The 25,987-nt window shown below is 57.2% G+C and overlaps 1 protein-coding gene across 5 annotated transcripts; it reads right to left on the bottom strand.

Annotated features, from left to right (window-relative positions):
- Positions 1-1,328: 1,328 nt before the first annotated feature.
- Lmtk3 (lemur tyrosine kinase 3) lies at positions 1,329-21,912 on the bottom strand. Of its 5 annotated transcripts, XR_009590405.1 has the most exons (17): positions 21,643-21,909; positions 19,925-20,037; positions 19,021-19,154; positions 18,644-18,794; positions 18,124-18,200; positions 17,582-17,700; positions 14,726-14,813; positions 14,280-14,428; positions 13,466-13,550; positions 13,257-13,378; positions 13,030-13,179; positions 10,358-12,801; positions 7,654-8,048; positions 6,084-6,219; positions 5,650-5,787; positions 2,708-3,441; positions 1,329-1,534 (listed from the first exon to the last, which is right to left on the bottom strand). XR_009590405.1 is itself a non-coding variant. In XM_021640369.2 (16 exons), exons 1-16 carry the CDS (start codon positions 21,681-21,683, stop codon positions 3,425-3,427), a joined length of 4,359 nt encoding a protein of 1,452 aa, XP_021496044.1. In that variant the 5' UTR covers positions 21,684-21,912; the 3' UTR covers positions 1,329-3,424. The 5 variants fall into 5 exon arrangements, 4 of the variants coding, with proteins under 4 accessions (XP_021496044.1, XP_060234933.1, XP_060234928.1 ...); XM_021640369.2 differs by having other exon boundaries at positions 1,329-3,441; positions 21,643-21,912; XM_060378950.1 differs by lacking the exon at positions 1,329-1,534 and having other exon boundaries at positions 3,288-3,441; positions 21,801-21,900.
- Positions 21,913-25,987: the final 4,075 nt, after the last annotated feature.

The raw sequence follows: 25,987 nt of genomic DNA on the forward strand, positions 1-25,987 counted from the left end.
CAGACTATGGTGAGCTTTAACTCTCGAGTCCTGCCTCACCCTTCTAGTGCTGGCATTCTGTAGGCTGCTAGCTCCGTATTTCTAGAGGCATCACCACTTCCAAGCATGCATCAGCATGCTGGCCTGACTGGAAAGGAAGGATGCTCCCCAGGGCCTTCTGGGTATTGAGATTCCAGAAGGTCTGTATTGGATCTGCAAATCCCTATTGTGGGGCTAAGTCTTGCCTTTCTTTGGCTACAGGCACCTGTGGGTGTTCTCTGACAGCACTGATCTGGGTAAAGTGCAAGCATCCACAGTTATGTTCTGGGTGGGCTCTGTGGCTCAGGCTTCTTGTCGGCTTAGACAAAGGCAGTCTTGTAGTCTCCTGGGTATTAACAGTTTCTGGAACTTACCTTGAAGTTGGGAAAGGGGTATGAACTACTTCCCCAGGGGCTGGTGTGAAATGGAGATTCCCCAATAAAATGGAACTTCCAACTTCACTGAAAGGGCCAGGAAAGCAGTAGGCAATGAGTCTGTTTCAGAGGGTCTTAACCACCCTCTCGCCCATTGTATCTGCCTCCCTGGGTTGAACCCAGGACCTCCTACAAAGGGATGGTGACCGGGAGGAACTATGTGGGAAGCTGATTACAGGTTCCCATTTATGTCTGAGCTTGGAATCCTTGTCTCTCACAGGAAGGGCTAGAGCTTGGCTTGATGGGAGAGGGCCAGAACAGGGGCTGGTTTTGGATGTGTACTCTGCCTTACAAATTAAGGTGACAAGGACACCTTACATACAACAAGCCTAGGAGTAGGGCTCTCCTCACCATAGGCTCACTGCCTGGCAGACGGTGACTGACACCAGCAGGTGTCAGGTGACTGCTGTGGCTGTGGGAGGCAAGCACAGGTTATGCAGGCCTGGTTATGGGAAGCTACTGCAAGAGGCAGGGGTACAGCGTTTACTTGAAGTGATCAGGGTGATCTGAGTGAGTAGAGGGCTAAGTGGAAAGGGGGAGGTCTGTAGTCCTCAGGGAACCAGTGAGTAGAGCAGGAGGGAGTGGAGGAGCCCCAAAATGGGCTCAGCGCTGGGATGATTGGCAGTGCTTGATAGAGGATCAAAAAGGAATGGTGACAAAAATTAGCTACAGGTGTCTGTGGAACATTCAAGTCAGGTAGCGAAGTGTTTTAAACTGCACTGCAGGCCAAGCGGGGTGGGGAGGGGCGGGGAGTGGGTCTTCATATTTCAATCCGTGTGCTAGGCAGGCTGATGAAAGGGAATCGTGTTCAAAGCCAAACTGAGTTTTGTGAGCCCATGCCTTCCCCCAATACCCACCAACATACCGACACACAGGTAAGAGTCCCTCAAGTAAGTATTTGGACTGCAGGCACAGAGGGTGCCCTGTGGGGAGGAATGCACAGAATAGGGCAAAGCACAGATAAGCCAGAGAGTGCCAGTGGTTACCTGAGGCCAGGCTTGCAAAACCACGGAAGATTTTTCCAAACACTGATGTCCTTGGTCTTGGTCTTGTAGCCTCCAAAACTGTGAAGCAGTAAGTTTCTGTGGTTGAAGACAACTGAATATGAGTTTGTGGAGTGAGGGCTAGTGAAAGAGTTTACCCTCTTCCAGACCAGGGACCCAGCCCAGCCATCTTCCTCAGTTCCAAGGACCCTGAGCCCAGATTCCCCCTCAGACCATCCAGACCCTGGCCTTTCTCCCTCATGGGAGCCCTCCTTCCAGCACTCCTCCCTCCACCTGCTCCCTGCAACCGGGCAGGACGTTAATGTCTCAGATCTTGGACTGGTCTCTTCCCTCAGCCTGAGGCTTAAAGGCCCCGGCCCTCCCTCACTGCCACCAGGTTAGGCCAAGCCCTCTTCCCTCACCTAAAAATCCTAGCCCTTGCCAGGTGCTGGGACACTCAGGAAGCAGGGGCAGGCTAATTTCTGTGTGTGAGGCCAGCCTGGTCTGCACAATGGGTTCCAGCACACACACACACACACACACAAAGATCCTGATCTTAGGCCTCCTCTCTGTCTTGGCATTAGGGCTATAACCCTCATTCTGTGAATTAGGCATTTGCTAGGCAACAATCCTGTGAGGAAGGAGAGCCCTTCTTAAGGTCTTTTGTGACCCCTATGTCCTGTCACTGTAATTATAGGGTAGACCATCCTACTCAAAACCACTGCTTGCCCTGTCCTTCTACCATGTAAATTCACTCCCTGCATGTACAATAAATAAATCTGGTCCCCAGTGTTGGGGTGAGGTACCCAACTCAAGAGACACCAACAGCCCAGCCACAGAGAAGCTAAGGAACAGGCAGCCACAGGAGGAAGGGAGGGAGAGAAAACAGGGACAAAACCCAAGGTGTAGCCGAGGCAGAGAGAGGCACAGGAGAACACAGTAACAGGAAGAAACCAGAGCAGCAGTCATAGGTCACTGCGAGGAAGACTGAACAGAGACACAAGCACTTGGGCAGGCGAAGAACAATGTCCAGGGATAGAGGGGGGTGGGTAGGTGTGTGCATGATCACAGAGACAGTATTTGTGTGCCTACCCAGGAGGTGGGCAGGAACGGGGAGAAATGAGAGACAGGCCAGCGTGGGCAGGCAGGCCAGGCAGCGGCTAGCAGATGACTCAGCTGAGTTTCAGCAGATGGGTTCTGAGTACCCTCCCACCACCACCACCACCTGGTCTGGCCCTCTGATAGCTTCCAGACCCTGAAGAACATGGTTACCACAACTGCCTGGTCCCAAGCCATCACTGCCTCCTCCTGGAACATGGACTGGTAAGTCGAGGCTGCCACCAATGGCACAGGCCATGAGGAGCAGACCCGGAGAGAGGAAGGGAAAGGCAGGCAAGCTCCGCAGGCACGTTGCCTTAGGGGCTGTAAGGAAGACAGTGACTTCCATGCAGTGTCTACTGGCATCTCCCACCCGCCTCCCCAAACACACACAGGCCCCGTTTTCCTCCAAAATTTGTTTTTGTCTTTTTTAAATAATGTGAAAATGTCACGCGAAGGTTTGAATCAGAGGCCCCTCTGGGGGCCAGGCTTGGGGGAAGGGGAGACGCAAGATGGGGGCCCAGGTTCCTGAAGCCAGTGGCCCTCATGAGGCCAGAAGTGAGTCAGGAGGGGCCTCTGGTGTGCCAGGGGCTCCGGGCCCAAAAGAGTTCAGTTCAGTTCCAAGAAATGTGGCTGTCCAGCGATGGGGCTTCCTGCCTCATGTGGCTCCAAGGGAGTCCGGGGGATCAGGGGACCCATCTGGGGGGCTGGGTGGAGGTGGAGGGCCTGGGCCTCCTGTTTGGCACATGGTGGAGGAGGAGGAGGAGGGCCCAGCCTCAGGCGCCTCCCCAGAGGCTGTGTCCACATCAGGGGCAACGGCTCCATCGTCCACACAAGATTCTGCTCGCAAACCCTCTTCTTGGGGTGCAAAGGGGCTGGGTCTTTGGGGAGTCAGTTCTCCACGGGGCCTGAGGATAGAGAAAAGATGGGAATCAGGAGAGAAAATGAGGGGAGACAAGCTTGCGGCCTCCAACTCATTCATGGCAAAGGTATCCCATCCTGTCTTCATCCAGGCACACTGGCCTCAAATGTCCCGGATAACATTCTACCCTAGCGCCTTTGCATCTGCTGTTCCCAGGATCTAAAATGTTCTCCAGGCAGTTCAGGCTCCCTCTTTAGAGGCCTTCCACAGTCACCCCAGACAGCCTCTGCTATCACCTGCTTCTTCTGGTATTGAGTACTCATGTATCTCATTCCCATTGTTGTGGAAGAACCTGCTGGTGCCTTGACTGCATAGGCTGATTATGGGGACTGTGTTCAGGTTTGTGGCATACAGTCCATCACACAGAACCCTCACCAAGATTTGGCAGGACCATCCTCCAGCCTCCCCAAATATCATGACAGCCTGACTTACTCTGGATCTAAAACGCCAGGGCTGGTGGGGTTAGGGGTCACCCTCCTTTACACTTCTGTGCTGACAGCTGGGGGCCTGGCCAACTTGAGGCCATTTCCCTCCTTGAGTGGAAAGTGTGGCCCTTATGCCTTTTCAAAGGAAGGGGATGAGTTCCTCACCCAGGGCCTGGTGTAGAGACGAAGCACATGGGAGTGCCAGGGGCACCCACTGTGGTCTGGGAAGACAGACGTGCTTAGCAGCTTCCCCACCCATGCCCAGCAGGAGCATGGATGACAGCAGGAACTGGGGCCTCAGACCACTGCTCCCTCTACCTCCATTCCTGGTGACTAAGAGTGAGGTCACCCGCCAGCCTTGGTCCTCCTGACTCACTATCTGGCTGATGTCCCCACACCCTGGACCCACCCTGTCCTGAGTTCTTGCGGGTCCTGAGATGGAGGCGTCAGGAAGTAACATTTGGGGTGAAATGGGGATGCAACCCCAACCCTGTCTTTTTTGCCCTTGACTCTGCCTTAGCCCTCCCTGTGCCTAGCTTACTAGCCAGCCTCCCCCAGGCACCCAGCCTCTACTTTCTTCCATTCTCGAGCCCCAGCCTCTTCCCTGCCTACAGTCCTTCTTGTTTCCCTAGGTCCTATGGGCAAAGATCTTCCAACTCTATTATATTATAGTAATTTTGGCTTTTTGAGACAGAGTTTCTTCAAGACAGGGTTTCTCTGTGTAGCCCTGGCTGTCCTGGAACTCTCTGTAGATCAGGCTGGCCTCGAACTCAGAGAGCCGCCTGCCTCTGCCTCCCGAGTGCTGGATTAAAGGCGTTCACCATGCTTGGCCTCCAAGTCCTTTATAACTTGTCCCATTTATTCACCTTACCACAACTTTGCACCCTCAGGAGCCCCAGGCATTCTGACCTGTCTTCTGCTCCTTGAACTAGCTAAGCTCTTCTGCCTCCCACCTTTCTGCAAGTTGCTCACAGCTCTGGGTCAGTAACACCATCACACAAGCTCTAGGCTGCATGCCTATCAGGGGGATAAAGCCATTTAAACCCTCTTAGCACTCAGAATCAGGATCCACTCTCATCCCCACTATATGGATGAGGACGGTGAGGCAGAGAGGGACACTGACTGGCCCACATCACACAGCTGACAAAAGCCAGGGTTAGTCCTGGACTCAGAGGATTTGGGAAACAGGGATTCTCCACACCCTGGGCATTCAACATGGTGGCCAGCAGGGGGCAGGAGAGACCTGACTGTCTCCGTCAGCACAAGGACCGCTGCAGATGCTGTGAGAGGCTAGCGCTCAGGGGCAGCAGCCAGGGTGGAATTCTGGCTCTACAGTCCTTTCTAAGTGCCTCCGTCCTTTCTGTAAAAATGATGGAGCTAGAATCCACTCTAAGGATCGCAGTGAGTACTGAGCGGTTTGCAGTGTGGTAGGTTGCTGTGATCACTCTGTTACAGTGACTCCTGCCTCTCGGTGTGTGTGGTGTCCTCTGAGGGCTCTAAGTGCCCTTGGAGAAGATATGGAGATCCAGCCAGGTGTCTGAGCTCAGAAGTGGGAAGACGGGCAAGAGAGTGCGTACATGGGAATCCTTGAAAAAGCAACTGAGGTGCAAAGATGTGTGAACGGGGAGCCAACTGGTCTGAGCTGGGATATGTCAATGTGACTGGGTAGGGGCACGGAGGAGAGAGGCAAGAAAATTATGAGCTAGGCAAGGCAAGGGAGGTAGGTTGGGGAGGGTAGGACAGGGTCCTGCTGGAAGGAAGCACTGTACCTGCGGGCCGGGCGTCTGGAGGCCGGGTGGGAGGCCCCGGGGTCTCCAGCGCAGGTGAGACGGAGAAGCGGGAGAAGCACAGGGGGGGCCCTGGCGGGGGGAGGAGGGGGAAATCCTCCGCCCACTCGAAACTGCCGCCTAGGGAGAAAGTGGACCAGTCTTAAACACCAGCTTTGCTGACCAGCCAAAGGCCTCCCTTAGCCGCACGCTCCACCTCTCTCACTCCAGATACCTTCCCGCCCCTACCCGCCCGGCCTTCCTGAGCTGCTCCCCGGGTACCCTGTAAGCTCCCGCCACCAAGGCTGAATGACTTCCTTCAGGTCCCTCCCCAGCCCCGCCCTCCCTAAGAACACGCCCATTACACCATAAGACCACGCCCTCTGATCCCAAGCCCCGCCCTCCCCGCGGCCCAAGCCTTGAGCTCCGCCCCTCACCAAAGCCGCTGTCGTTGTTGGGAAACCCATCTCCTGGGGTGGTGGGGTGGGGAGGCGTCGGGGGCGCTGGGGGCGTTGATGGCTCCGTGTCCCCCTCGGGGGTGCCCTGGACGCTCAACTCGTTGGTTGGAGTCTCCTGTGACAGCAAGAGAAGGGAAGGAAAATCGTCACACCCTAACCAGCGCATATCCAAAGAGAAATAAAACGCAAAGATATTGTTGGGGCTTTTGGCACCCCAGCTTGCAACCACTGGCATCGTATTGTGTGGAGAAATGCATGGAGCTTCCCATAGGCCTTAATCAGGTCTTTGTTCCTTACTTGACTGTGAAGCCCCACCCTGCTCAGGAATTCTGCTTCCTAAATTCAGCCTGCACCCAACAGCTGCTCTAAACCCTGCGCCACCACTCCAGGATCTGAGTGGCAGACATCCAAAGCCGTGTCTCGGAGCCAGCCGCCGGCTCCTGTGGCCCCCCAACCCTTAACCCCGGCTGAGCACCAAGAGACAGTGACCCCGACCCCCACTCAGGTCCCACTTTGAGCCAGGCAGGATGAAGATCGCCTTTAATCCCAACGCTCAGGACACAGAGGCGGGTGGATCTCTTGAGTTCAAGACCAGCCTGATCTACAGAGTGAGGACAGGACAGCCAGGGCCACACAGAGAAGCCCTGTCTCAAATAAACAGATAAACAAGTTTACAAATCCCATTTTGGCACCCTTTGGTCTCAGCCGCCACGAACCCAGCGCCTGACCCTGTTCTCAACTGTCTCAACCTGGCCTCAGATAGTCTCACCCCGGTTTATCTAGGGAGGCCTCAGATCATAGGCCCTTCTGGTTTTTTCTTGTTCTTCAACAGTATGGAGATTTCAGGTCGGGGTTACTTTGGGTTTTGTTTGTTCATTTGTCTGAGACAGGGTTTCCACATGGAGCCCTGGCTGGCCTTGAACTAGATTGTCTTGCCTCAGTCTCCTGAGGACAGGGACCTGGGCAACAGGCCAAGCCTGCTCCATCTTAAAGCTCCACGTGGTAAGATCCCAGGAGGCTGGGCTAAGGGCTGAGAAGGCGCAGTCACTTTCCAGAGGACCAGACACCTTCCCCGGGCTCCTCCCGCTGCCTGGGCCCCCCTAACCCTGGACGCTTACCGGGGACACGTGCGATGAGAACGCATTAGCATCAACCCCAGCTGTGGAGGTGGTTGTAGAAAAACCAGGCCCCAAAGCGCTAGGCTCCGCCCCCAGCGGACCCGGGCTCCGCCCGCATTCTCTTCAATATCTAATCGCTATCTTTTTTCTTTCTTCTAGCCTGTTTAGGCTGCTACCTAACAGCCTTCCAGACCCAACAACACCTCTCAGATCTCTCCTAGATTTCCAGGCCCCTTCGTATCACACACCCCTGCCCCATTCCAGGTCCCACTCCGGCCAAGCTCCTCCCATCCACCCGGTCCAGACCCCGCCCACCTGCGGCCACCTCCTCTGGGCTCCACCCACTAGTGGGTTCCCGGGGACACCTGAAGGTACACCTCCCCCCGTAGGCGCGGCCAATTCGGAACCACCAGTGGCTCCACCTGCCCTACCTGGTCGAAGAGGTAGACGGTCACGTCCCCGTGGAAGGAGACCATCTTGCGCTTCCTCTCCAGCTCGCTGTCCTCTGGCTCGTCGGCCGCGCGTGGAGACTTGAGCAGCCCCCGCAGCGGGCGGGCCGTGTCCGCGTCGGCGCTGCTCACCACGACGGGCACTGGGGCTTCCCGCGTCCTCCCGGGGCCCCGGGAGCCCGCTGCCTCCTCGTCCTCCTCGTCCTCGTCCTCGTCCTCCCCGTCCTCCTCCGCTGGCCCCGGCGCCCCCGCCCCGCCGGCCTCCCCTCCAGCTGCCCCTGCGTCCACGCCCTCCCAAGGTGGCCGCCGCGGGCCCGGGCCCGGAAACGGCGTGAGCGTGAGCGGTGGGAGCGCCAGCGAGAGCCGGGAGAGTTTGGCTGCAAGGGGAGAAGACAGGTGAGCTCCTGCTCCGGACACCCAGCCAGCCTCTGCCCACAGCTGTGTGCTGCGGGGATCCTGGGGGCCTCTCGTGGGCACAGTGAACGAGCCCTCCCTACTGCACGGTCTCGGCACCCAGAGCAACAGGCTTCTCCCACAGGACCCGGCCCGGCTGTCCTCACCTCATTCAGGACTCGCTATTCTCGCTCCCCACTCAACCTTTGCCTCTTCCTTCCCGATCTCCAGCTCGGGGGACTCAGAACCTGAGCCTCCTCTAGGAGGCAGGCACACTGGTCACACAACGCCTTCCGAGGGCAGCAGCGGCGCAGCCCTGGTCAGCGTGCCTGGCTTTAGGCCGTGCACGCCAGCTTTAGGCCTGTGCACGGAAGTGCTCGCAGTCCCTGGGGCTCAGGAACCCACATTCCCTGCAGAAGGGCAGTTCTTCCCCACCTGGCCCTTGGCTGCACTGCCCAGCACTTTCTCTGTCCCCAAGGCCACTGTTCGTCCCGTCCTGCCCCACTCTCACCGTGTCCCTCAACAAGCACATCCACCTCTCTGGGTCGCTGAAAGGGGCAATAGTAAACCATCAGCAGGCACTATGGAGGCTGACAGCCGGGGATAGAGAAGGATGGTGTAGGTGAGGCCGCCTCCTGCACTCATGTTTCACTGACCTGTGGCTGCTCTCCCACTGTGCCAAGCTAGTGCCCACCGACCCCCCCCCCCACACCCAGTCAGCTCCTATCTTCCTTTCCTTGACTTTGCTCAAAAGGTACTTTCCCTCGGGGTAGGGGATTAGGAGCAGGGCAGGCACGGTGCTGTCAAGAGTGATGGGTGCCCACAGGAAGGATGAAGGGAGAGGTGGCCTTTAGTAATCATGAGGGCTTTCCGGGGAATGGAAAATCTGTGTGGGGTCTTAAAGGATGAATGGAAGTTCCCCCAGTAGCCCGAAGCCAGGCCAGACTCTCCGAGGCATCTTAGTTCACCCAGTAGGGTCCTGTGAGCCAGCGTCTTTGTGGACACAGTGTTTCAGGAACCTGGGTGGGCACCACAGCCCTTGAGGAGCCACTATGTGGCTCACCTTTCTGCTCTTAGTCTCTCAGTGGCTCCCGCCACCAGGGCAAGCCAGGGCAAGGCCTGAGGCCCTACAGGGTCCAGCCACAGACAACCCCTGGCCTGACATGTTGCAGAGACCCTTAGTTTGCTGCTTCCTTTAAGGTGTTGTGTTTTGTTTTGTTTTTTTAATTAAAAGTTTTAAACTTTGTTTGGTCTGTGTGCATGTATGCATGTATGTGTGCAGTCACACATGTGCCACAGCATGTGCGTGGTGGTCAGGGAACACCTTCTGAGACTCAGTTCTCTCCTTCCTCCATGTAGGTCCTGCACATCAAACTCAGGGCAGCAGCTCTGGTGACCAGTACCTTCACCGGCTGAGCCATCTTGCCTGCCTTCCTTATTTTTGAAAAATGCGTGTGTGTGTGTGTGTGTGTGTGTGTGTGTGTGTGTGTAACACAGAGGACAGCTTCAAGTGTCACCCTCTGCACCATCCACCTGCTTTGAGGGGCCCTGAGTGACAGGGCAGTGAACTCCAGGGATCCTCCTGGCCCTACACCCTGGCACTGGAATTACAAGCTCACCACCACACCTGGCCTTGTGTGGCTTTGGAGGATCAGGTCTCACACTTCCACGGCACATATTTTACTGACTGAACCATCTCCCCACCCTTTTGCTTTGTCTGAGCCAGGATCTTACTACGTATCTCTAACCAGCCAAGAACACAGTAGGTAGCCCAGGCTATCCCCCAATCGGCAGCTATTTTTCTGCTTCTCTCCCAGGTGCTGGTAGGAGAGCCATGTGGGGCCGCTCTTAGCTACTCAGCCTACTGGAGCCCTCATGGGCACAGCACCAGACCTCTGAGCTGGCTACAACCACTCAAGCATCCAGAACACTGATCCAGCAACACCAGTGGCCTTCTTGGGGGTGGCCATTCCCAGACAAGGCACTCCCCACCTGTTTCCCCGGACCTCCCTGTTTCTGGGTACCTTCTAGTCCCTGACTTGGAGACCCCATCTCTACTAGTGTAAATGACAAAGACAGGTCTCCATTAGATCACCCAGCTCAATGGTGCCAAATTGGCCACAGCTTAGCCCACCTTGCCGGGTAGGGCGTTCTCTGTCATCCGTTCTTGGCAGGTGGAAAAAACTGAGACCCGGAGCAATAGACCCATTCTTAAGAATGCACATGGGGACACAGCCAAGGCTCCTGGGTGGGCATCCACAGTACCAGCCCATCCACTGTATGACCTCCTCACCTTTGATCTGCTCGCTGTTCCCCTGAGGGGGTCCCAAGTCCAAGAACAAGCGTGGCATCTCGGGGCCCTTCCTCTCCGGCCTGGGGGGGCCCTCGTCTGCGCTGGGGGCCGTGTCTCCGCCGAGCCTGCTGTCTGGCACCCCTGGCTCTTCCTCGGGAGCCTGCTCCGGCCTGGATTTCAAGGGCGCTGGCTCCGGCCTCCTCTGTTGGGCCCCCGGTAGCTGTGGCGGAGGTGGCAGTGGTCTCGAGCTGTCTACCCATCCGGCCTTTGCGTCCACGCCGCTTGCGGGGCCGCCGCCGGGGGCCGTCCCCACGACCCCCAGGGCTCGGCCCCCACTCCCGAGGTCCAGCTTCCCAGCCCCGGGGGCTCTCGGCGCCCCCCCACTCTCTTGGACTCTCCACTCGGTCCCGGGTTCCGGGTTCCCGCTCTTGTGGGCTGGGCCAAGCTGGCCAGGGGCCATCTCCAAGCCGTTCTGGGGCAAGGCTGCTTCGCAGGGCGCATGGGCTCGAGCCGGCAGGCTCTCTGGAGCCGGAGACCCAGTCTCGGGCGTCTTCTCCCAGGGCTCGGGGACTCTCCGAGACCCAGTCTCTAGCGGCCTCTCCGTGATCCTGGGCAGCCTCGGGACCCCATTCTCGGCCACCTTCTCCTCCTCGCTCTTTGGGGACATCAGAACCCCATTCGCCAGCACCTTCTCCTCGGCCTCTGGGGACATCGGCTCCCCATTCACCAGAGCTTTCTCTCCTCTCTCGGGAGATTCCAGGCCATTCTCCGCCACCGTCTCCTTCGTGTCCGGGGCTCCTGGCTTCCCGTTCTCCAACACTGTCACCCCGTTCACCGGAGGGCTCCAGCTCGGGGCTTTCTTCCTGCTGACCAGGGACGTCAGGTCCCTGTTGGGGCCGGGGCCCTTCTCTCTGGTCCCGGGGCTTCTCCCCGCCTTCCTGGGTCCTGTCTCCCCGGGTGTCGACCCCTTGTCCCCCAGGAGGTTCTTTGTCACGTCCTCCCGCAGGGACATCAACAGCTGCTCGGTGCTCACTTGAACTACAAAGGTTGGCTTCTCCTGGGACCCGGGGAGTGGGAGGGGACCCGGGTCTGGGGGTGGCCGGGGCGCTCCTGGGTCGGGTGGCTCGGGGGGAGCCCGTGGCCGAGGGACCCCTTCCTCCTCGGCCGCCCCCCCACCTGGGAAGACTTCCTCGGGGGAAAAAGGGGTCTCGGTCTCGTAGCCGCTGTCCCCCGGCTTGGGGCCCGGAGACGACAGGCCGGAGCCTGGACTGGCCAGGGCCGACGGGGGGTCGGGGGACGCGGCCGCCGGCTCCGCGGCGGCCCGGGGAGGCGGCGGTGGAGGGGGGGGAGCGGGAGGGGGCCCCCGCCCGGGGTACTGGGGCGCTGCGGCCCCCATAAGGGGGTCCAGAAACTCGGGAGGGGCCGAGGTGGGGGGGACCAGAGGCAGGTCGGCCAGGGAGCCCCGCTCTGCACGCAGCGAAGAGTCGTCCTCTGGGGGGTGGGGACATCCAAGGGCAGGGTGGCCCCCCCAGCCGGCCACAGCATCCCCCCGCTCCAGCGGCAGGCAGGAGCAGGGGCCCTCGCGGCTGCACAGGGGACAGGGCAGGGGTCCGCGGCGGCTGGGCCCCGCTCCGAGGCTGCTGCTGTCTTCGCCTGGGGAGCTCTCTTCCTCCTCCTCCTCGGCCCAGGGCGCGGTACCCTGTTCCCCAAGCACCTCGGCCGGATCTCCAGCCAGGGTCTCCCCTGCGCCCCGGCCCTCGGGGTCCCAGCCGCTCAGCAGGAAGCCACTTGATCCAGAGGACTGGGCTGGGAAGGGCCGGGGCGCAGGGAAGAGGGGGGAGGCCCAGGTCTCGGACACCAGCTGGGGGACCTCGGAGGGAGCCTGGGGGGCCTGGGGGCCCGGCACGCCTGGGTCCAGCGGGTCCCAGTCGTTGGGGAAGAGGGGCTCCGGTGGAGAACCGTGCTCCTCCAGGCGGATGTAGTACTCGCTGCTCACCGAGGGGCTGCGCGCGCTGATGACCGGAAGCACGCTGGGCGTGGACAGCGCCTCGTAGAAGGGATTGGACGGGTTGGTGTGGGGTGCCGGAGGCGCGGAAGCGGGCTGCCACGGGGGCGCACCCCCGCCCCGGCCTGCCCCACGCCGGGCCTTCTCCCACAGGCACTCAAGGTTGAGGCCACGGCTGCTCTCGGTGACCGTGAGCACATCATCCGGGTCCGCCCCAGGGAAGCCATCCAGAAGGGGGAACTGCGAGGACAGGGTCCCCGGGCGGGGCGCGCTATGCGAGGGGGGCCAGGGCCAGGGGAAGGGCCCATCTCGGGGAGGGGGTGGAGGCGGAGGGGGTCTGGGGGGCCGCTCAGACAGCAGGTAAGTGAGCTGCAGCTGGAGATCGGAGGCCGAGGGGCGCTGGGCTGGCGGCCGCCAGCAAGACTGCAGGATGTCATACCTGGGGACAAGGGACTGCACAATGAAGATGGCAGAACTCCAGAGAGAGGAGGAGAGCGGCCAATAGAGACGGCCAAAGACCAAGACCCTGAGGCAGAGGGAGGCAGCGAGAGGGGGAAGGGGGGGGGCCTGGGGGTGGAGAGGGCGTGAAGCCAGGGAAGGACTCAGGTGAGGAGGGGAGACCGCTGCTCGGCGTCTGGGACGGGGAATCTGGGAGCCGGTGCCTCACCAATAGTCGGCGTAGGGCAGCTTGAGCCTGGGCCGCGCCAGCTTGACATGCTGCTGACGAACAACGAAGGCCAAGACCTCCTCGTCCGACAGGTGGCGGTAGGGCTGGGCCCCGAACTCGAACAGCTCCCAGAGCGTCACCCCCAGGGACCTGCGCGGGAGGTCAGCGGTCAGAGGTCAGAGGGCAGTGGCGCCCACCCCACCCCCAGGCACCACCCCTGGCCTCACCAGACGTTGCTCTCTCGGCTCTGATCCACCAGCACGAAGCTACCGTGCAGCTCGCCCAGCAGCTCCGGCGCTGCCCAGCGCAGCGGCACCCACAGGCGCTCGGGTGTCAAGTAGTAGTCTTCCTGGGGGCGGGCGGGGTCAGCAGGTCAGCAGGTGACACACACTGGTCCACGCGCACAGGCACACGCACACGCGCACGCACTGCCCACCTTGTAGTTGCTATGCGCCAGCCCATAGTCCCCGATCCGCACAGTCAGGTCTGAAGTCAGCAGGCAGTTGCGCAGCGCCAGATCGCTGCGGAGCAGGGATGGGGAAGGCGGAATGAGAAGAAAGCTCTGCCCACAGAGCTTTCCTTCCTCTCCTGACCCCTCCTCCTCCACCACCACCACCGGCCACGTTCCTCCTCCCCTGGGCCCTTCCTCTCCTGAACCCTCTCCTGGTCTTCCTGTCCCTTTTCCTCCTGAGTCCTCCTCCTCTCCTGACTCCTCCATCTCCTCTCATTTTTAAAAAAAGATTTATTTACTTTATGTATGAGTGCTGTGTCTGCATGTACACCTGCAGGCCAGAAGAGGGCGCCAGATCTCTATAGATGCTTGTAAGCCACCATGTGGGTGCCGGGAATTGAATTCGGGACCTCTCAAGAGCAGACAGTGCTCTTAATCACAGTGCCATCTTTTTTTTTTTTTTTTTTTTTTACAGGGTCTCACTGTGTAGCCTTAGCTGTTCTAGAACTCACTATGTAACCAGGCTGGCCTCAACCCTGCCAGAATCTTCCTGCCTCAGCCTCCTGGGATTACAGGCTAGAGCCACCACACTGGGTTTTCCTTCCTGAAATACCCCTCCCCTTTGCTTCTCCCCCTGGCTCCTCCCTCTCCTAACTCCTCCCCCCTCCTAGCTGCTTCCCTCTCCTAACTCCTCCCCCTCTCCTGACTCCTTCCCTTTCTTCCTCTCTCCTTCAGAACTTCGGAGATGTCTCTTCCTCAGTTCTTTTCTGTGTTCCTGCTGTGGATCCACCTAGCTCACCTGTGCACATAGTTGTGGGAGTGCAGGTGCGCCAGTCCGCGGGCAATCTCTAGGCCCATCCTCTGCAGGGTCCGAAGGTCTCGAGGGGGAAGTTCAGGGGACATGCCTTCAGGTGGCCGCTGGGCCCGCAGGTATCTCTTCAGGTCCCCCTAGGAGGGGAGCAAGGGCAGTTCAGCACAACTGGAAGCAAGCACGAAGTAGCCCCGCCCCACAATACACAGCCCCTCCAAGCCTCAGTTTCCCCTGCTGCTTCACTTGCTAGTTAGCACAAGCTTGGCTATGCCACACATGCATGATGTCCATGATTCAAACCCCAGCCCGAAAAATATAAAAAGAGAGTGCTACTGCAGCGGCACAGGTGACCATAGGAATCTGAGACCTGGAGTCCTGAGACCAAGGCTGGCTTCCAGCCCCCAGCAGCCCCTCCCCTTCCCCAGCCCCCTCACCAGCTGGCAGAACTCCATGATCAACAGGAAGGGCAAGGTCTCCACACAGACGCCCAGGCACTGGAGGACATTGGGGTGCTGCAGGCTCCTTTAAGGGGCAGAGAAGGAGCAGCCTGTGTCCATCCCACAGAACCGAACCTCAGCGAACCCTTTCCCAGGCCTGTGGACCTGACCTGCGTGCTACACTTCTCCTTCAGGCCGCCCCTGACCTCCCACCAATATGTTCACAGCTCTCCATCTCCCCAGCAACCCCCACGAGACCTCACTCTCTGGTGCCACAGCTACTCACAGCCCAGACTCCACTTTGCCACAGGCCCTGGGCCTTTGCACTTGCAGCTCTCCTCAATGGAGAACTCGCTCTATTTTTTTTTTCAAATGTGGGACTCCCTATATAGCCCTAGCTGTCCTGAAACTTACTATGTAGCGCAGGCTAGCCTGAACTCAGAGATCTGCCTGCTTTTGCCTCCCAAGGTGGGATTAAAGATGTGAGTCACCATGCATGCCTGACCTTTAGTTTTTTTCTTTTTTAAAATTGTGTGTGTGTGTATGTGTGTGTGATATGTGGGTATATGCATGTGAGTGACCTCCACAGGTGCCCATGGAGGTCAAAAGAGGGATCAGATCCTCTGGAACGAGAGTTATAGGCCCTGTGAGCCACTTGACTTCGCTACTCTGAAAGACCAGCACACATTCTTAACCACTGAGCCATCTCTCCAGCCCATTTTTGTTTCTGCCATGGCTTAGGGCTCAGATACAACCCTAGACCAGGCTGGCCTCAAACTCACATTCCACCTGCCTCTGCCTCCCAAGTGCTGGGATTACAGGCATGCATCACCACGCCCCACTTCACTGCCTCTTCATCTTTGCACGGGGACTGAACCCTTCCCAGATCTCCCAAGGAAGTCACTCTGTCTGCTTTGCTTACTTCCTCTGATGGGTGAAGGCAGTGACTCCCACAGGGGCTGTTCATGGTGAGGGGTAGGTCCTGCTATTGTATGTACTTAAGATAGGGTTTCACTCTGCAGCCCAGGTAGCCTGGGAACACATAATCCTCCTGCCTCAGCCTTCAGAGTGCTAGGATAAACGGTAGGTGTGCAGCAACTCTGCTGCTATTGCTACCTTTATCCTAACACTTAGACATATGCTTGTCTTGATTTTCACGCGCGCACACGTGTGCGCACACACACACACAGGCACACACACCATCCCAGCTGTGTCTACAGGGCTGCTGGCTATTGGCCAACCCTTACTCTCCTTTCCCTCTTCCTGTAACCAGCTTCCCACAGTGCTTTGCAAGACTGCTGAACCCTACAGAATCTGGCCTCCCCAATCTTTCAAAGTAGCCCCCGTCATTGTTACAGGTCCTTCTCTTACTCACGACCCTTCTTATTCTGACACTTCAAGCTGAGTGGGGCTGATACAGGGGAGCCTCGCAGATGTCACGGGCACTGGGTGTGGGGCTGGCATCTGTGGTACAATGCCAGCTTCAATGGCTCCAGAGCCCTTCCCTTTCTAGAAGGAGACTGCTAACATCGTGCTTGGTTAGAAGCACCAGCCATGTGCTGGAACCTGAGACTTGGCAGGAGGCAGAGACCAAGGACAGTGGGCAGAGGGGAAGCCTGGTTCCCCACAGCTCTGTGGGGGCGGAATAGAGACCAGGGTGATCCAGAAGAAAACAGGCTCAGAGAGGTGAAGCAACTCCCTAGTGTCACACAGCTGGGGTCTATGTCTAGATCAGCCAATACCTGCTGCAGGCTGATGGAATTTGTAAAGCTTAAGCTTAGAGCCAGGAAGAGGCCTGAGCAGCCAGCCAGCCTGTGCTGTCCCACAGATTTCCAACCTGGGTCCGCCATGGAGTGCCTGAAATGTGGCAAATGTCGCTCAGGAAATGAATGTGTAAATTAACTTGTTTGTAACCCAGGTTGGCCTCAAGCTCCCACAGGCCTCCAGCCTCGGCTTCAGAAGTGTGCTGACTGCAGGGGTGAGGCACCTGGCTCCATGAGTTCTGAACTGGCTTCACTGATTTAGCTTCAGTTTAAGGAGCTTTGGTCTACAGACAGATAAGAAGCAAGCAGCAAGGCAAAACAAGACCCCAACACACACGCACACGCACACACATCTGAAACTGGACCTCCTCCTGTGCAACTGAGCACAATTACAGGTAAACCCAACCATGTCTGGCCTGGTTGCTGAGACTACGGGAACATGAACCCCAGTTCAACATCAGAGACGGCGGATAAGAAGTGGTATTCCACAGAGAGGGATAAGCAATAATGGAGGCCTTGGGGCAGAAAAGAAGCTGCAGTCTGTGCTGGGGGGGGGGGGGGCTGGAGAAACTGAGGCCAGAAGGTCAGCCTGTGCAGGACCAGTGGGCTGTAGGGAACCAGGGCTGTGCCGTGGAAGCACTGAGGAGCCATGGGAGGCCTGGGAGCAAGGCTGGGCCAGACTCTTACACCTGTCTCAGGGATGAGGCCATACAACCTCCTACAACTGGAAAGCACAGTTATGTGTTAAGAACGGAGGGCCAGGGCCGCCTGAGCACGGTGCTGACCAGTCTCTCTCCCCGTGGGGAAGGGAGGTGGGGCAGACTGAGGGTAGCCTGGGTGTGGTCGTAACTGTTTCTGGGATAAAGATACCAGGTTCAGAAGCTGGGAACCCCCTTCCCCATGCTGCCCCTAGCTTTCTCTAGGGAAGACCCAAGATTCTGGGAGGGAAACCCCAGCAGCTGAGCTGTCCAGCCTGGAAGAAGTCTGAGCCGGGAAGCCTGGTATGACACTGCACTGGGTTCCCTCCACTTGCAAACGTCGCCTCTTCGAGCTTGTATTTTGTTTTTAGAAGCCCTGTCCGTGGACGTACCTGTAGGGCTGGGCCTCCGAGATGAACTTGCGCTGCTCCAGGGGCCCCGCGCTAGCCCGGAGCTCTTTCACCACCACCTGGGCTGGGGTGTAGTCTGAGAACACCTCCCCCAGGATCACCTGCTCAAGGAGCGCCGCGGTCAGTGCTGACCCGTGCCCAGCCCGGCCCCAGCGCGGCTCCACACACGCACTCCCAACCACCTTCCAGGCCTTCCCCTCACGTTCCCACCAGACACGGAGTGAGAGACTCACAGGCCCAGAGTCCGATGCACGCGGGGACGGATGGAAGGATGGACAGACTGACGGACGCGTGGAGAGCCGGGTGGCGAGGCGGAGTGGTCAATGGAGTGAGGAGGGAGGCGCTGACCGACAGATGTGGGGTAGGTGGGTGGGAGTGGTGAGAGGTGGAGGGAGAGGGGCAGGCTGAGGGGCATGGGGGCTGGGGAGGCCAAGAGCAGATGACAAATGGGGGTAGACACAGAACGGGAGCACAGGCCAGAGATGTATGGATACCCCCCCACACCTCCCACCCAGGCCCCTCACCTTCCCGAACCAGCCGCTGCCAATCTCCTGCAGGTAGCTGAGGTGCTGGCGGCTCAGGCCCAGGGGGGTGCTGATGTCTGAGGAGGGGCGGGAGGGGGCGCCCTGAGCTCCTCTCTACCCAAGATGCCCCATACCACCACAGTGGGTGGAGTCTGACAGCAGCGTAGACATCAGTCTCCTTTTATTGGCTGTCTCCAATATTCCACGGCAGGGTCCAGCCTGTTCATTGGCTGCCCGTGAGATCCAGAGTCCAATCAGCCCTTCCCTTTGGCAACCCTAGCCCCGAGACTGGTTAGTCAGCTTATAGGCTGGCTCCCAGGTTGGGATCTAGGCTGATGGCACCAGGGCCATCCAGCAGGATTCTCCAGATTTGTGGCTTTCTGCAAGATGGTGTATGTGGCCTCCCTATAAGTTATTTCCGTGAATCCAGGGCTCTGCGTTCTGCCCTCGACCCTCCCTGAGCCACGAAAGGAAGCCCACAGTGTTGGGATCGCAGGTGGATCCTGAGGTGGAAGAGTACCTGAGTGTGCAGGCTGCGGAGCAGGCATGGGCAGTGAGACCTCTGCCAGCGGCAGGATGTAGACATCCGGCAGCGACTGTGAGGAAGAGGTCTCCTCCGCAGGGGGGGTGTACTCCCCGGAGCAGTCCTCCCCTTCCGGGTTCTCAAACTCCTGGCATGCGAGAGGGGAAGAACGGGAGCATCGGGAGGAGGGTGCTGCGATGCCAGCATCCTGCCCCAATTGCCTCGCCACAGTTCACAGACCTGTCCCTTAAATCCCAGCCCCATTTCCGTTGGTGTGCAGATCCCCAAGGTCCTAGGTCTTGGGAGCGTTCTGGGACTTCCAGCCCCTTCTCTGGCTGGAGTCTTTCTCCCAGGGTAGTCCCAGGGCACCTCACCTTGAAACGAACATCACCCCGTTTGCAACACAGACAGGTAATGAGGAGGAAGATGAAGGCCAGCAGACCGGAGCACGAAATGAGGACCACAGCGTAGGGCGGAGCCAAAGGGGCTCGGCTCAGAGCGAATCCATCTGTGAGCATAAGGCTGGGCTGGGGTCTGGGCTTCAAGACACTGGCTACCGGACTCCCCCGATCCTGGGCTAGTTTGAGACTACAACTCCCATGATGCTCCTCATCTACTAGTCCCTTGGCAGAGGAGCCGGGTGGCCTAATGTATTGTGGGAGTTGTAGTTTAAGGCCTTTCCAGGTGGTTGGGGGTGGGGTCCCTCTTTTCGTTCCAAACTGGGACCCCCCACCCCACCCCAGACGCTTCCCCTAACCCGGATACATTCCAGTGACGAGCAATAGCGAGGCCTGTAGCTCGGAAAATTTATAATATGCTACCTTGGACAGCTTCATGACTCCCACCCCCACCCCACCCCAGTTGCGGTCTGCTGGAAGATGTTTGCCTGAAGCTGAACTCACTGCCCACCCAACGCCTGAAGGGTGACTGAGAACTGTTTCTTTTAAGGACGCTGGGAACACAGACTTGTTCTCTAGTCCCAGCCTCAGCCCTGATGGAGGGGGTCTCCGCAAAGCCGGAGCTGCGTCTCCCTTAGGAATAGGGTCTCTCTCCCCAAAAGGCCGCGGCCTTCCTTTTCCCTGCGCACCCGCGTGCACTCGCATGCACATGAGCTCACATGCACGCTCACAAGCACGCACTCGGCCGCAGCCCTCTCCCCGCCCGCCCTGGCTGGTCTCCCTGGCCGCGCAGACCCGCTTGTCCCTGGGGACTGCGCACAGGTGCCGGGCGGGCCAGGTGGGGGTGGGGCGCGGGCCGGGGACGGCTGGACATACTCACCCGGGTGCGCTGGGGACGCCAGGCAGCCGGAGGCGGAGACGGCCGCCAGGAGGATGAGTGCGCCGGGTGCAGGCATCTTGTCCAGGATGGAAGGGAGGTGGAGGTATCGGCGGCTGGGGAGGAGGGGGGGCGGGCCCTCAGCCCCCAGCCATGGGGACCCGCTCAACCCTGGCCTCCCTCAGCCCAGGAGAGGGGCGGGAGATGCAGGACGGGGGGAGGGAGGGGCTGCTTACTGGCTCAGATACCCCCCTCCCCCTCGTTGGAAGGACAGACGGATGAAGGGATGGAGAGGCGGACGGAGGAGAGGAGCTGGGGAGCCGGGGTTGCTGGGGTAGGGGGGGGAAGGAAAGATGGGGGGGAAGAACGAGGGCCCCGCCCCCGAGGACAATCGGGATTGGGGGAGCAGAGAGCCTGTCAGAGGAAGGGTGGGAGGAGGGAGGAGGGAGCGTTGTCATGACAACTGGTTCCCCGTTGCATTGGCTGCCAGGAGGGAGGGGAGAATAGGGAGGAGGAGGGACAGACAGAGACCAGCAGACCCTTGGTGGGGGTGTCCAGGGTCCACAGCGCGTGGCCCTGACACCACTGTGACACACCACTGGTGCCCACACGTGTGCTACATGCCACGATGCAGATATCAAGCCCACGCAGCCCACACACAGCTGACACATGTCACAGGAACCTTCACAAGTGTATCACATACAAAGGTGGACAGCCATCCGCAGACGGAGACAGGAACACGTCACACACAAAGACACAGGGACAGACCACACTAAGAATGCACGGGCAGTCCAGACGCTGGTTGGTACAGATTCACCCGGCCACACAGAACGCCCCAGCATCACACACATACACACACAGCACACACACATTCCACAGAGCTCCAAGCACCGGTAGGTGTCACAGAGATCCACACAGACCCTTTGGGACACGAGGAGGCATGCTGTCATAAAGGGATATTCCACACAGGCAACAAAGAACACACAGACACCTCTAGCTCAAGCACGCAAAGACAGTCCCATGCACACAGACACATCCTGGTGTGTGTGCTGGTGGGTCACATACATGAACATACAGAAACAACACATGCATGTATGCAGGCACGGGGTAGGCGCCTTGCCCACCCTCAGGGACAAAAGCACATCACGTACACACATGCACGAAAGAACACACAGTTCATACGTGCAAAGCTACACAGCTTATGCAAAAACAGGACGGGATACAAACATGCCCTGTGCAAAAGTACAGTCCCACGTATCACACAGAAAGACACACCACCTACCTAACAGACAGCACGAACGGACACACTCTTTAGACGTGGTTACAAGGCCTCCTTACCCCACCGCGGCCTCACATCACATACACCAACACACATGGGCACAAAAGATGCATAAGCGTAGTTTATTTCACGTATTTATTCTTAGCAGGATTTCCTCTGCGCCAGGCGTTTCCCAGGCTTCACAGCGTTACCTTTCCGTCCTTACACCAGCCCCCAAGACAGGTGCTTTTATTATGCCCAACGTACAGGTAAGGAAACTGAGGCACAAAGAGGGGCAGTCATCTGCCCCATGCACAGAACGGGGGTTGGCAGAACGAAGGCTGGAACCTGGCGGTCAGGGACACCGACACATCAGACAACACATACAGACACACACATCACGTGCCAGGCTGCAGTCTCGGGGTCCCACCCCACCCGGCGGCACACAGAGCTGCAGACACACCCGGAAGCGCGGACTGCCGCCCTCGGCGAGGATGTCTCCATGGTCCAGGAATACCTGCGACTTGTCCCCTCAGTGAGGCTGGACGGGAGCTGCGCGCGCAGCACTGCTCAATGGGGGCACTGGGAAGAAGGGAGGCCACACGGGGGATGGGGGCTTACTGGAGAAACTGAGGCAGGATCCTCGTAAGATGGAGGAGCAGCAAAATGCAGGGAAAGGGATTGGGGTGAGTAGGGAGTGAGCTCGCAAAACTGCCCCTTTGGCTGGAGAACCAGCACCTAGAGGAAGAGAGGATTATGGGGAGTTGTAGGCTTGCGCAAAGTCTTCTGGGAAATGTAGTCCTCATTGGGCCTCTGAAAAGCTCAGGTTGTGCCACCTGCTGGGTTTTTAGCACTAAGGTGACAGGCGGGGCCTCTGCTGCCAGTAATGAGGTCGGGAAGCTTGCTCTTCCGTCCTGAGTTCTCTCAACACATGTCTATTTAGGCACTATCAGTGTGATTAATTCAGCTGTGCGCCAGAAGGCAGGACTGCTGAAGGACCCGGCTGTGATGCCCAGCTCCTCAGTCACCACCAAAGTTTCGTGTGGATTTGCTTTGTTGAGTCAAGGTCTTATGAACCCAAGCTCTCCCGGAACTCTCTCTGTAGCTCAGGACGGCCATGAACTAGCAACAATCTCCTGGCGTCAGTCTCTTGAGTGCTGGAGTTACAGGTGTAGTCCGAGCAACATTTTGAAAAGTATTAATTAATAATACTATGTACCAGGAATAGATTATAGATATTTTATTATTGTTGTTGTGGTTGTTGCATAAGGTAGAGCCAGCAGAGTTTCAAAATCCAAACAAATCCTGGGGCCAGAAAGCTTCTCTGGTCCAGTATGCCTATGGCTGCCAGAGCACCAACCAACATGGGCAGGGCATCTGGACTGATGAAAGTATTTGGATATTGTTGAGGCCGCACCTGTGGACCATTCAGCTGTGTGTTTAGGACATAGTTTGTCCCCAAATTTATGGTAGAACTGTGTTAGCAAGATGTGGTCTGTGTATAGAGTGTGTACTCACTGAGCTCAGCTGTCTTCCTCCATCACTCCTCACCTAGTTTTTCGAGAAACCTGGAATTCATTGTTTCATGTGGGCTGATAAGGAAGGCCCCTGGGTTTGTGTCTGCTCTCACTGAGTTACAGGGGTAAGCTGCAGCGCCCAGTTTTTCTGTAGGTTCTGGAGACCTGGATCTGTGTCCTAACGTTTGCACAGCTTTACTCACTGAGCCCCCTCCCTAGATCCCAAACCTTCTTGTTTTATTGCCACTTTACTGCTGTAAGACCACATACACCAGCACACACGGCACAAATATGCATACGTGATGCATTTATTCTTATTGTTATTTGTTTGTTTCCAGACAGGGTTTCTCTGTGTAGCCCTGGCTGTGCTGAACTCCCTGTGTAGACCAGGTTGTCCTGGAACTCACAGAGATCTATCTGCCTCTGCCTCCTGGGTGCTGGGATTACAGGCATGTGCCAGTGAGCCCAGCTTCTTGTATTTCTTTTTAGCAGGATTCACTCTGTGCCAAGAATTTCCCAAGGTTTACAGTATTAGTTGTCTTTTTTTAGATTGATTTATTTATTATGTATACAGTGTTCTGCCTGCATGTGATCCCAGTATAGATGGTTGTGAGTGACCGTGTGGTTGCTGGGAATTGAACTCAGGACCTCTGGGACGGCAACCAGTGCTCTCAACATCCGAGCCATCTTTCTAGCCCCAGTCCTTACACCAGCCCCCAGGACAGGGCCTTTTATCATGCCCATTGTACAGGTGAGAAAACTGAGGCACAAAGGGGGTGGTCAACCCTTAGACCTGGCCAGACCTACCATCCTGTCTCCTTATTTCCTGGAGGCCGAGGTAAAAGGACCACAGGTAAGGCCAGTCTAGGAAATGTATGGAGAGCCTGCCTCAACTGGGGTGTGGCTCAGGGTAGTGTCCCTCAGGAGGGACAAGGACCTGGATACCATCCCCAGAACCACAAAACAAAACAGGATATAAGGTCTCAGTTTCTCATGTTTGTTGTTTGGGTTTTTTGTTTGTTTGTTTGTTTGTTTTTTGGTTGGTTGGTTTTGTTTTTGCTTTTTGTTTTCAAGACAAGGTTTCTCTGTGTAGCTCTGACTGTCCTGGAACTCACTCTGTAGCCTGGCTGGCCTCGAACTCTGAGATCAGTCTTTCTCTGCCTCCCGACAGCTGGGATAAAGGTGTATGCCACCACCGCCTGGCTTGGGGTTTTCGTTGTTTATTGTTTTTTGAGGGGAAGCTGAGACAGTCTCACCATATAGCTGGAGAACTTGCTACGGAAGCCAAACTGGCCTCAGACTCAAAGAGACCCGGCTGCCTCTGGATCCTGAATGCTGGGGTTGAAGGTGTGACCAAAACATGCAACAATTCAGGTTCTCTGCAAGAACAACTACTCGAAACCACTGAACCATCTTTTAGCCCCAGCCCCATGATTTTTTTTTCTTTTTTCTTTTTTTCCAGAGCTGAGGACTGAACTCAGGGCCTTCGCTTGGTAGGCAAGCACTCTACCACTGAGCTAAATCCCCAACCCCAGCCCCATGAATTTTGAGACAAAAGTGTGGGGGGAATGTCACTTTTTAGACTGACCTCAAACACTCAACTATTTTTTTTTTCTTCAGTTTCTCAAGTACCAGGAAAGCAAGTGTAAGACACCACACCCAGTTTCTAAAGTAATGATAAGGCACCACCATCCCCACATCTTCCCAAGACCCAGAGTGATGACCCTCAGGCTAGCTATCACACCAGTAGAAAGGAGGGTCTGAACAAAGCCAAATAAGGAAGAACACAGCTGGATTTAGTGTGGGGAGAGAGACTCAGGGTAGTTGTCTCTGGGAAGGCACAGATAGGAGAGCAGAGGACACGGATAAGCAGAAGGCAGGACAAAGAATGCTGCCCTGTGGGCAGACCTGGCACGTCCTGAGGTCAGTGGGAGGCTGTGTAGCCACTTTCAGACTTCAGGAAAGTCGGAAGTAAGTGGTGTCACAGGGTGCAATGGCTGCCAACTTTCAGGTTGCCTCTCAGCCTCTGGGAGCTGTTGAAGGGCTGAGCTGTGAGGGGCAGAAGCTGACTCTGGTGGGCCCTCAGCTTGGGGTGAACCAGACAGCTGCGGTCGGAGATGGAGCACACGGGAAGGGAGACAGCACTCAGCCAGCTGTAGCCAGCAGGGCAGAAGAGCAAGCCTGAAGGCGATGGCGATGGCTGAGGCTTGGGCTGCGGCCCCCGCGTCTGATGCTGGCACCTGAGAAGCTGCCGTCGGAAGCAGCACGGCAGTTACTCAGAACTAAACACGGCACCATGAGTTGCAGCTAGTCCACACCAAAACTTGCACCATGAGTCATGGTAGCACACGCTAGAGTCCTAACACTCCAAGAGAGGCAGGAGGAGGAGGAGGATCGGGAGTGTAAGGCCAGTCTGTGCTATTGGAGGCACTGGTTTGTGTTTGTTTTCAGTTTTGTTTGGTTTATTTCTTTTTGAGACAAGTCTCACTATGTGGCCCTGGCTGGCCTCAAATTCACAGAGATCCACCTGTCTCCGCCTCCTGGGCACTGGGACGTAAGGTGTGCACCATACTAGACCCTTTGTTTTGTTTTGCTAAGAACCAAACAAAAACCTGAACTCAAATCCCAAACCCTGTACACAAACACCCACAGAAACACAGTTCTTTGCAAAACTGTGGATAGATAAGCAGTCCTAGCCACACACTATCAGGCCATTAAAACACCGGTCGTGGTGGTGGAGGCCTTTAATCCCAGCACTCGGGAGGCAGAGGCAGAGGCAGAGGCAGGTGGATCTCTGCAGTAAAGGTGTGCGTCACCACTGCCCTGCTGGTTTTGGCATTTTTATCTATCCCTAGTTTCCCACTTTAATCCTACTGCCTGATAGAGAGTCTGGCACACAGTGAGTAAGAAAAAAAAAAAATGTTTGCTAAAGCAAAGAACTTGTCATCACGTGTTGTGAGCTGATTTATTGCCTGATCTAGGCCACAACCCTCCTGTGGCTCAGTGATTGGCAGCTCTGGCTGTCCATTCTAAGAAAGAGGAAGGGCAGAGGGTCTGGGGACATGACAGGTCTGTACCAGGCCACGGTCTTTTGCAGAGAGGCTTTTGGAGAGAAACAGCTAGGGACATTTAGAAACATCTACTGTCCCCAGACTCACAGTGTTGTGGGGTATTCCCCAGAGAAGACTGCTCAGACAAGGTTTAAGCCAATAGAAAGCTTTATTAGCCTGTGGGTCAATGCTCTGGGTTTTATGAGTTTTATGGCCTGAATGGTACTTGCGTCATGGAGTC

Source organism: Meriones unguiculatus, chromosome 1 (genome assembly GCF_030254825.1).
Source record: "Meriones unguiculatus strain TT.TT164.6M chromosome 1, Bangor_MerUng_6.1, whole genome shotgun sequence".
Classification (NCBI taxonomy): domain Eukaryota; kingdom Metazoa; phylum Chordata; class Mammalia; order Rodentia; family Muridae; genus Meriones; species Meriones unguiculatus.